The sequence below is a fragment of the Juglans microcarpa x Juglans regia genome, chromosome 3S (genome assembly GCF_004785595.1).
Source record: "Juglans microcarpa x Juglans regia isolate MS1-56 chromosome 3S, Jm3101_v1.0, whole genome shotgun sequence".
NCBI lineage: Eukaryota > Viridiplantae > Streptophyta > Magnoliopsida > Fagales > Juglandaceae > Juglans > Juglans microcarpa x Juglans regia.
Window position 1 is genome coordinate 4,955,466 of NC_054599.1, and position 11,736 is coordinate 4,967,201.

Sequence of the window (11,736 nt, forward strand, 5' to 3'; positions counted from 1 at the left end):
ATTTTAAGTCCTTAGAGACCAAGATGATGGCTCAAGCGCTAGTCAGATGGAGTGGTGCACCTGCTATCAGCTTTCAAGTTGGAACTGTATAAGCAAAATCAGCATAATTAGTATGGGGAATCATCCTCTAGAAACAACATTGTGCATGGTGATGGAGCTGAGCGGACAGATCAATGAGGTTGGACCTCCCAAATTTCCATGGAAAGGACCCTAGGGATGGTTGTATAAGGTAAATCATTTTGTTCTCCTATTACAATACATTACCACAACAAAAGCTAAGGTTGACTTCCTTCCATGTGGAGGAAAATGCGTTAGTATGGTACCAAGATCGGGAAGAGCCTCAATCCTTGATTGATTGGGATGCTTTTATGAGAGTATTGTTGGTGAGGTTTGGCCCCAATGCATATGATCCTATGGAGACCCTCACAAGATTAATACAAACAAGATCAGTTGAGGAATACAAATCTAATTTTGAAATACTATCTAATAGGCTAAGGGCTTATTGAATACTTACAAACTGAGTTGTTTCCTAAGCAGTCTCCGAGATGACATTAGGACTCATGTGTGTATGTTCAACCCTTCCAACTTAATCAAAGCCTCTAGCTTAGCTAAGTTACAGGAAGAAAACATTGGAATTAGTAAGAAAAATGTAAAGTCAGTGCCCTATCATATGGAACCTGGGATCCTTAAGAAACCTCCTTCACATACAGGAACAATGAGTAAGATGCCCCCAAAGGGAGTGATGCCTGCACAAAGAATTAACCAAAATCAGATGAAGGATCGTAGAGTGATAGGGATGTGTTATTGTTGTGATGCTCATTGGAACTTGAGACACAAGTGCAAAACCCATGATTATTTATAATTGAGGAAGTGGGCATACAAACTAGTAAGGAAATAGGGGTAGAAGAAATACCTGAGGAGGAAGCAGGGGGCTGGGAGAAAATACTGAGAGCATTTCCTTAGTATAGCACCCTGACATCTCCTTAAATGCGATTATAGGATCTCTCAACCCAAATACTATGAGGGTCAAATGGAAAATTGGGCCACATTGGATAGCTATATTAGTAGACACAGGGAGCACTCACAGTTTCCTGGACCCTACCATTATAAAAAAGACCCAAGTCTTAGTTAATCACATGTCGACTTTTACTAGGGAAAAGGTGTGGCGACGACAGAGGGGAGAGAGGTAGGAGAATGTATGAGAAAATGTATTAGGGCAAATGTGATTTGAGGATCCCTTTTGGAGGACTATGGGCTGGGCCCGACAGGATCTTGAAGATCATGGGCTTTGAGCGGGATAGAGTAAACTTACAAGCCTGCAGTTACCACATGGATCAAGGGCCTCTCTCTTGGCCCATTAGTATGATAATAATGTTTAGGCACATTAATATGTTAGATCTAAATTCCTTTCCCATTTTCATTATCTATCAGTTTGTTCTAGAAACATTGTCAAGAGGTTTGTTATGTTAGTTATTCACTACACCGAGTATATAGGTGCCTAGCCATGTAATTGGGAGGTTATTTGGAGATTTGTCAAAATATTACAATCTCTCTCTATCTCTCTCTCTCTATGGAGGCACCCAACCACGAATTGAGATTCTTCTTGGCTATCTCCAGCCTTCTTTCACCCTTATAGCATAGAAGTGTGACACACCGGCACTTGGTTTTTGACCGAACTAGTATAGAATATGTGTCCTTTTTTTATTCCTTAGAGCTTAGTTTTGAGATATTTTTGCAGTCCCCAAATTTGTTTTTTGGTAACAGGTATTTTCTTCGCCAAGTTGAATAAAAATGGGATATAGTCATCTTCCAATAAAGAGTAAAATATAACTATAAGAATATAATTATTTTAAATAAAAATTTATTTATTAAAATAAAGTTATAAAAGAAATATTAAAAATATAAGTGTATTATCATATTTCTGATACAGATTTTGAAAGGAACATAATCTGATGTTTTTGAGAGCATATCCCAGCTTTCCCATCCATCATTCATTGAACGCAAACAGCAGACATATTACGTCTCTCATTTTTGCATACAAGGTTCGGGTGGCAATATGTGACAACCCGTTAACCTAATACGAACACGACACGATAAAAGTGAGTTAGGGTTTAGCCTTAACAGGTTCGGGTCAAAATGGGTTGGCCTATTAAAACATGATTGCTTAACGGGTTGATAACGGGTCAACCTGTTTTGATCCGTTATAACCTATTATGACCTGTTAAGAAAGTTAAAGTTACAATTATACCCTTATACCTAAAAATAAAATTGTTGGGATTTTAATTTTGATATTTTTATTGTTTGGATTGTAATTTTGGACTTATAGTTAGTTTTATATTTTTTATAAATATTGTGATTTTAACATTTATATAAAATTATGTTAAACCTAACTAAGTCAAACGGGTTAATTTCGGGTCTGTTCAACCCATTTACATAAACGAGTCAAAATGAGTTGACATGACATGATCCGTTATGTTAATGAGTCATGTTAGGGTTTGAGATTTTGACATGATAAGCTTAACGGGTCGGGGTTGACCTGTATAACGTAATATACATGTCTTGACACGATACGAACACGACCCATTAACACAATTTGATATCCCTAGTTCTAAGAGGTCCAATCGAGCAATCAACTTACCACAAATTACAAGTTTCTGATAATAAAATGTGATAGGGGATAGAATTTTGTTATCTTAGGTACGATTTGAATAGTGAGTTGAGATGAGACGAGATGAGATGAGATGAAAATTGAAAGTTGAATAAAATATTATTAGAATATTACTTTTTAATAATATTATTATTTTGAGATTTTAAAAAGTTAAATTGTTTATTATATTTTATATGAGAATTTGAAAAAATTATAATGACGAGATGAGTTGAATTGAGATCATCTCTCAATCCAAATATGACCTTAGTATCACATATGCTATAATTAGATTTGAGCTCTTCTACATATCATCTCTTAACAACACATTACACTTAATTTTTTTTGTTAAACTAAACAATTTCTTCTACTTATTATCCATACATCACATATTTATTTAAACAGTTCTTCTGTATGCAACCGCCAATGCGGAACGACTGCCACATCAGCTGCTAATTTAATTAAAAAAAAAAACTCAAACCGAGTGAGTGAAATATGCAGGAGAAATGGAGGGAAAGCAAAAACAAGAACTGAACCTCCAATTCGTTTTCTCTGAACCAAGAACCGTCTATGGTCGCCGTCGTGGACCAAACCGGTCTGGAGCTAGTGGTGCTTCTCAGATTTAATTAGCCACACTTTCTAGGCCTCTGGCCCCTGTCGCCTTCTTTACGGCTCCGAAAGCACACTGGTCACTGAGTGAGGAGGTGAGCAAAGTTACGTTCATGAAACTTTATGGATTACTCTCTCCTCCGCTTCCTATACCATTCCGCATTTCATTTCGGATTTGGGTTCTATTTTACTGCCGATTTGGACTGAATATCGGGTCCAAAACTCATCCAACCTGATTTCGAACCGCCTTGTATACTTGCTTGTTGTGATGTTAGAGCTTGTACCCGAGCTCTTGCATTTTACTTGTTTGATAAGATGCGTGAAAGAAATATTAGCAACCAACACTGGAGCAGAACACTCTCTTCTTACCTCAAAAAATTAGTTGACTTGTATTTTCATTATTTGGAAAGTAAAAAGATGTTAAAGTCAATAGTTGATTCTAATATTGCTAATAAATCAAATATAGTTGCAAAAAGTGGTTGCAATGCTTATAAAAACATGTGATTGCAATGCACCACTAGCTCCAATTCTCTGAACCAAGAACTCTGTTTTTATATCTTTATCATGGTATCAGTCGGCCATTAGGACCAGCTAGCTATACCTCTAAATTTAGCATCCTCCTCTAGGTAGCAACTCTTTAGTTGGAGTCAAAAGTTTTCCATTTCTTAGTTATAGTTTAAGGTTGGTTTTTTTAACAATAAAACTCCTTATTTTAGCTAAACCTTTTATTTCCCTTCCTTTCCAAGGTGCTTGGTACGAGACAAAGTAGTTGCCTGCAGAGAGAAAGATTCAGAAATAAGAGATTTGAAGGAAAAGATAGTGAAACTCAGTAGCTACGGCAGGCAGTTGGAGAAGCAAAAAACAGAACTTATACAAAAGGTGAAGTCACAGGTAAGTGCATTTGACCTTTAATGCAAGCCGTGCATTTATCGGTTTGTAGTAATTAATTGGATAGTTTATTTTTGCCAAACTAATGGGTGGATAAATAAATGAACAGAGTCAGTGTCCAAAAATTTATATTAATAGGAAGATATAGATTTAATTATCTAATATATCTTCCAAGAGCGGGAAAGAGTTATAATGGTGCGTTTGGCCCCCCATTTGGCAACCATATTTCCATCACCACATGCTCATGAATGAAATAATATTAAACATTTATTTGAAATGAGATCCATTGTACCAGTTTATAGATTTTAATGTAGTTGGAGTTATACAATATTGCTATTGAAAATATGCATTTGTCTCCCTCTCAGCATGGAAAAAGGAAAAGAACATCCATCTACCCTAAGACCATCTAGCTCAAATCCCCCATCCGGGGTATGTTATTATATTTGCAATATATCAATAATATTAGATTCGAGATTAGTTGATATTTATTTTCCCATCAATAATTTATCCAATAACATTTCAGGACATACCATCAACTTCTCCAAACATCCCAATGCACGGTTACAACGTAGGATCCCCATCCGCGGTATGTTATTATATTTGCAATATATCAATGACATTAGATTCGAGATTAGTTGATATTTAATTTTTTAACACATCAATAATTTATCCAATAACATTTCAGGACATACCATCAACTTCTCCAAACATCCCAATGCCCGGTTACTATGGACCAGTGCATGCTTGGTCACCAAGTTTTCTCCCATTTCCCGCTGTCAACCAATATCAAGCAATGCACAGGTGGTGAAAATCATGTTTTCCATTTAGTTTTAATAAGTTGGTTTTTTTGAAGAGTTGAACTGCAGTTGGTTTTTTTGAAGAGTTTAATTGCATTTTTTTTTTCTTTTTGACAGAATACTTGTTACCCATTTCAACATGGCATGGAAGGCCAGTTGTCTCTCAGCAATACCTCCGTTACAAGCAGATTTCTTGGTACGAAGGATAATAGACCCAATATTGGGGAAAATGAATCGCCAGCTACATCTTTTAGAGTTGAAGAAATTCATCCTGATAGACCAGATGCAGAAGAAACATAGTATGGAAGTGCCGGAACATCTGAGAAAGTGCAAATAGATGGTGATGATGAGCCAGGTTCGGGGATGGAGTTTAATTCCTTAGAAGAGTTAATGAGTTATTATAAGGAATATGGTAAGAAATGCGGGTTTTGGGTGATGACAAAAAGGAGTGAGAGGGGAGAGGATGAGACTGTTAGATATGTTACCCTTGTCTGTGCCCGGGGAGGGAAGGCCCGAAATAGGATTTTGAATGTCGCCAACCCACGTCCGACGGGAAAGACGGAATGTCAGGCAAAAATTAATGCCTTAAAAGTTGTTAATGGAAAGTTTCGGCTGACTACAGTTCACAATATCCACAACCACGGCCTCAGTCCAAAGAAATCTTACTTTTTTCGATGTAATAGAGAAGTGAGTAAATCCATTAAAAGAGTCCTAGATACAAATGATTTGGCCGGCATCCGAATGAATAAGAGTTTCGAATCTCTTGTTGTAGGCGCGGGTGGTTTTGAGAACCTCCCGTTTTTGGAAAAGGATTGTCGTAACTACATTGACAAGGCACGACATCTACGATTGGGCGCAAGTGGTGCTGGAGCGCTTTGAGACTACTTTTTACGGATGCAGTACAAAATTTTAGGTTTCTTTGCACTAATGGACTTGGATGATGACGAGAGGTTAAAAAATGTATTCTGGGCAGACTCCCGTAGTAGAGCAGCCTACCAATATTTTGGGGATGTCGTAACCTTCGAGACCATATACTTGACTAATCGATATGGGATGCCCTTTGCGTCATTTGTTGGTGTAAACCACCATAGGCAGTCAATTTTGCTGGGAGCTGGCTTGATTTCCTCTGAGGATACTGAGACCTTCGTGTGGTTATTCAAAACTTTGTTGCAATGTATGGATGGTATAGCGCCGAAGGCTATTATCATTGACCAAGATAGAACCATGAAAAATGCTATTGCAATTGTTTTCCCAGAAAGCCGACATAGATTTTGCCTGTGGCATATCCTTAAAAAAGTTCCTGAAAAGCTTGGCTGTTATGGTTCTTACAAAACTGGAATGAAAACTGCATTAATGAAATGCATATATGACACCCAAACGCCGGAAGAGTTTGAAAACTGTTGGGATCAGTTGATTAGCACGTACAGCTTGCATGAGAATGTTTGGTTGCAGAGTTTATACACTGAGCGTGAGCATTGGGTACCGGCCTTCTTGAAAAATGTTTTTTGGGCTAGAACGAGTACAACGTAGTGGAGCGAGAGCATGAATGCCTTTTTTGATGTTTATGTTCATGCTAAGACAAACTTGAAAGAGTTTGTCAATCAATATGATAATGTCTTGAAAAAGAAGATTGAGAACGAAAATTGCGCGGACTTCCAATCATTTAATGTCACAATTCCCTACATCTCTAGATCTCCAATTGAAAAGATATACCAAGATTTGTACACAAAATCTAAATTCAGGGAAGTTCAGCACCAACTTACTGGTATTATCGACTTGGACCCAGTTTTACTTAACTCGGATGTTCATGCTAAGACCTATCTGGTAGAGGATGAAATTCGTATCAAATATTTCACTAAGCTAGTTACACATTTAGTGGATTTTTGTGAGGACGATGCAGTCGCCAAGTATTCTTGTGGTTTATTTGAAATGAGGGGGATAGTGTGCCAGCACATCTTCGCCGTCTTCAAATGTAACGAGATTAAGACAATACCAGATAGGTACATTTTGAATCGATAGAAGAAAGACATCAAAAGAAGATACACGTTAATCCACATCAACTATAACGCAGGGGATCAACGAGAAGATGCTAATAGATATTCAAGTCTGTTGAATATCTATTATAAGATGATTACTTGTGCGGTGAGTTCGAAAAAACATACTGAGGATGCAACAACTAAGTTAAATGCAATGATTGACCTGTATGAAACGGACCAAGAACCTCCATCGATGACTGAAAAGTGTTTAAATGTTGATGGCACGACAAATGACACAACTACAATTGGTAGTTCAACAAAAGTACTCAGTCCACGTGTTGTGCGAGGAAAAGGCAAACCCCCATCTCCGAGGAGAGCATCCAGGATAGAGAGAGACCTGCAAAAAGTTAAGGAGAAGACGAAGAAAGCTGCGGAAAAGGGAAAACGCAAACAGGTGATTACTTGTAATATTACCTTGTTTATTTAAATTTCCATATAAATGTTATCTGACAAATTGGTTACTATTTTATTAGCGAGATGGGGAAGATACACCAGTCGGGGACACTTGCAGGAGGCTATTTGGCCCTTCCGATTTGGACTTCTCCAATGTTGGACACGCGAGGATAATATAATAAGTATATATTTTTATTTGAGTTATGATTTATTGCTCTATTTTTTACAAGTATTTATCATCAGGCTATTCCAAAAAGCATACCAACTATTGACATTAGTGGAACCCAGGCCCGAGAAACAGTACTTCAAAGTCAAGAAAGCGTAAGCGGATCGAAACTTTAACGGTATTTTAATGATATTAGTCGACAACACATTAATATGAGTTAATATTTTTTACAGATGTAATTTGAGTTTGATGGATCACAACCACGAAAATGATATGATCATCGTGGGTATGTATCAAATAATCATTATTCTTCATTGAAGTCATTTAATGTCACATATGCATTGGAATGAAATCTGAGAGATACCTTCAGTCTATATACATTCTTTGATTTAATGACTAATTTTTGTTTGCTGAGAAGACTTATATGTAGATTGAATCGCTGCCATCCTGATTTAGGTCTAAGTCACAAGCATTGGAAGTTGCATATTTGGTCTCTCGCTTCAATCTATTAGGCCAAGTCGGATAATCTTTTAAATTTCAGTGTCAAGTTTGTTTTGGTTTGGAACTCAAAACTCTTTTTACTCATCACGTGGTTTAATTAGCGGTAGATTGTGTGTGTGTCAGTGTGAAATATCAAAGAGTCATACTACGTACTTCAAAAACCGAGGGTTGTGTGCTTTTGTCTTCCATTGCCTCTCTGTCTGGAGTCCATTCCGAAATCTAGGTAAAAGCAACACACATGGTATAAGAGAAATTAAGGAGGCAAAGAGCTACGAACTACGTTAAGGTTGTAAGCAGCTTAATTGGTAATCTATATAGATATAACGTTGGATCTAGTTTATTTTGTTCTATCTTTCTTTATTGATCAAATGGTTTAATGTGCAGTAGTTGTTTATATTCTGCATGGTACTTCTGCATGCACCAACTTCTACATGTAAAAAGATATATAAATGGAAGCTACCCATAACGTAGATATATATGTATATATATATAAATATCGTTGTTGGTTCGATAATATTCTTGGTAAATGGGAATTAAACAATCTCAATGTTTGAAAGCAGCAATAATATTACCACCAATAAAGTTGCCTATATTGATTTTATTGATGGCATATATTGTTTGGTTATTTAGTGGTTTGTTCGGTATTTGAGGTAGTTTTTATTGATTGTGTTGACAGATTAGTAAGCATGAAAACTGGAAGAAGTCACCTGAACCTAAGAAATGTATAGTCACAATGAAATTGCTCCGTTTGGTCTGCCCTTGTTTATATATCCAAGGAGTTTTGAGTCCTTGATGAGCCAAAGTAGCATACAGCAGGGAGTCATGGCTTGTATTCTGATGCCTACCAAGCAGTTTTTTTCCTTTCAAGAATTATGGCTATGTATCTATCTTAAAATGTATACTGACTTATGCAATCTTAGAACTGAGGTCTGTAGGTTCATATAGTGTGAAGAAACTTCTCTAGGACGTCTATGTACGAATGCAGTTAGTTTTACTTTTGGCTTTGATTTGTAATGGGACATTACATGGAAATTACTCCAGGATATGCACCTGTACGTTACATGGGAAATTACTCCAGAAATTTCAAAGCTATGTGGACAATAAACACAAAGAGATAGTCTGTCACAGTACTCTACAAAAAAGAGAGAGTCTGTCACAGTACCCCATATATTTAGCTTGTACATGGCTTTGATTTTTCAAAACTAACAGTAAACGAAAAATAACAGTAAAAGAAAACAAAAGGATGTGTTCATCTGATAACGGTAGTGAACACCTATCAGTAAAATAAACCAAATTGGAATATTGCCACAATGAAAAATAACAGCAGTATGTGTTCCAATAAATCTCATGACAGCTTGCCCATATGATATAAGCAGTACAACACCTTTCAGTACAAAATATATAAGCAACGTCCCATTTTTACATAAGTTTCACAAATAATTTACAAAACAAGTTCACAAGATAAGCAAAACAAAAACAAACCCAAATACCTAGTTATATAAACCAGCCAAAATGAACCTCTACATTAATTAATGATCTAATCCAACAAAAGAACTTTTTAGATGAAATTTATCCGAACCAAGCGAATACTATTACAAAGGTGACAACTCAATACAAACACAATAACTTTCGCTTTTCCTTTCTTAGATTCTTCGCCATTTCTCTCACTTTATCTTCCTTTTTGCGAACGGCATACTTGCGCTTTAATATATCATCCCACGTCTTCGAAACCTTATTCTCTCTTGATAAAATGTTCTCCTCTAGCAACTGAAATATATTCGTCCATACAAAGAATTCACACATCGTATCTCCATGCACACAGTACAAACTCCCAAGTTAACATGGATCCCTGTACACCCCGCAATCAGCAAATCAATATGCAAATCTAACAAATTTAAAGTTGCTTTACCGTATTATACTTTAGGCAGGCAAAGAATTTCCTTCCAGGATTTTTCTTAGTGTAGGACGTCTTCAGTGGTGTTTTCAAACCACACCAACAAGTTGGTAATTATATGACATCATCATTAACTAAAGCTGATGATTGGGATGATGCCATGCTTGATTCTGAAAAACCAAGCCATGGATCCTTGTATTAGTCAATGCATATTTAAAATTGATAAGCAAAGCCATAAAAAGAGAAGAAGAAAGAGGCAGGCGCTATAGTTGGACATTAACCATGAGGAGCTGTTTTAATACAGCACTCGATGACTAACAATTAATTCAATATAACTTACTAACTCCCAATTAATTCAATTATTGGACATTAACCATGAAGGTAAAAAATCTATTTATTAATATTTCAATGAAGACAGAGGCAATGAATCTTTTCTTATCTAATATTTCAATGATAAGAGATTTAAATTTTAAAACTTTAATTGAATTCTATTTTGAAAAATCAAGAAGGTGAAGATAGGTGAAAAGTAGGGAGAATGAGAAATTGGATAGAACCTCATGATATTGACTACTCATCAGTCTATAAAATTGGATAGAAAATGAAAAAAAAAAAAAACTAACAAGAAACTAAAAAATTATTCATATTCCCTTCTCTGTAATCGAAATATAAGTTGAAACACTCTAAATAAAGTGGTATTACATTCAACAGATACGACTACTTAATCAAGTAAACCGACTGTAAATTATTAAACATAATTTTTATAATTTTTATGTCCAATACATTCACAGCTCATAAATCTGCACACAAATCCTAACATTAATGCCCATTAAAACATTGTTTAATACGACTAATATGAAATCTCACCTACTAATCATATTTCTCTCTCTCTCTCTCTCTCTCTCTCTCTCTCTCTCTCTCTCTCTCATTTCGTTTTGCACATACCCTTCAACTCAATGCATAACTAAGAATATTTAAAGTTCTATATATATATATATATATTATAAAAAATTATTTATTAGTCGGTATGAAAAATACACTCATAAATAAATAAAGCTCAAAACAATCCATGTGGGTGCGAAGTGTGGTGCTGTCTACAATATCTAAGGATCTTGAATCCAATTCCACAATTGGTAGAGAAAATATCCACCTCCAAAAATTTAGAAAACCCCCCTCCCCCTTACCAATTATTGTAAAATGTTACCAATTATTGTAAAATGTTATATAACACATCTCTACCTCTTAAGAATTATAAATATTAAACACATTTTTTAAAATATTATGAAGTTCATATGTTTATATTTATGCTAAAATTCAAAACTCAAATCTCAAGGTTTTATGAAATAAAGTGTGCAAGTCTCGAGCACTCTCTTCGAAAAAGAATGTGATTCATTGTTAAAAAAATATATTTTTTTTATGTGAATCCTACATTTACCTATTTTTTTAAAAGAGGGTGTTCGAAACTTGCACACAAGTACTCTGTCTAAAATAGGACAAGCTGCAAGGACGTCAAATAATGTAATTTTTTTTAGTTTTCCAAATTATTTTCATGCTTTATATATGCTGAGGTTGAAACCAAGTGCATGCATAGTACTAGGAGTACTCAAACTTTAGTTGAAACTTTGCTTAACTTGGGGTGGGATCAGGTTAATCATTTAGGGATGAAGTAAGTCACACGACAGCTAGGTAAAGATATTAAAAAGTTGAAGAGGGTTTGAGCCTAATGGAATTAAAAAAAGAAAAGAAAAGGAAAAGAGAATAATATTGGTAGATGCTGATGAAGAGTTTGAGTGAAATGCCCAAATTCTAGT

At 35.6% G+C, this 11,736-nt stretch overlaps 1 protein-coding gene across 6 annotated transcripts; it reads left to right on the top strand.

Annotated features, from left to right (window-relative positions):
* Positions 1-3,126: 3,126 nt before the first annotated feature.
* LOC121257683 lies at positions 3,127-9,034 on the top strand. Of its 6 annotated transcripts, XR_005939261.1 has the most exons (8): positions 3,127-3,348; positions 4,000-4,144; positions 4,507-4,570; positions 4,665-4,727; positions 4,827-7,368; positions 7,448-7,688; positions 7,767-7,819; positions 8,711-9,032. XR_005939261.1 is itself a non-coding variant. In XM_041158835.1 (6 exons), exons 3-6 carry the CDS (start codon positions 4,508-4,510, stop codon positions 5,273-5,275), a joined length of 462 nt encoding a protein of 153 aa, XP_041014769.1. In that variant the 5' UTR covers positions 3,129-3,348; positions 4,000-4,144; position 4,507; the 3' UTR covers positions 5,276-7,296. The 6 variants fall into 6 exon arrangements, 4 of the variants coding, with proteins under 4 accessions (XP_041014771.1, XP_041014769.1, XP_041014770.1 ...); XR_005939262.1 differs by lacking the exon at positions 4,507-4,570 and having other exon boundaries at positions 3,129-3,348; positions 8,711-9,034; XM_041158835.1 differs by lacking the exons at positions 7,448-7,688; positions 7,767-7,819; positions 8,711-9,032 and having other exon boundaries at positions 3,129-3,348; positions 4,827-4,942; positions 5,056-7,296.
* The last annotated feature ends 2,702 nt before the right edge of the window (positions 9,035-11,736 follow it).

Coding starts and splice junctions, on each gene's coding strand:
- LOC121257683 (XM_041158835.1), top strand. CDS start 4,508: ATGGAAAAAGGAAAAGAACATCCATCTACCCTAAGACCATCTAGCTCA. Junction 4,571..4,664: donor GCTCAAATCCCCCATCCGGG/GTATGTTATTAT, acceptor ATAACATTTCAG/GACATACCATCAACTTCTCC. Junction 4,943..5,055: donor CAATATCAAGCAATGCACAG/GTGGTGAAAATC, acceptor TCTTTTTGACAG/AATACTTGTTACCCATTTCA.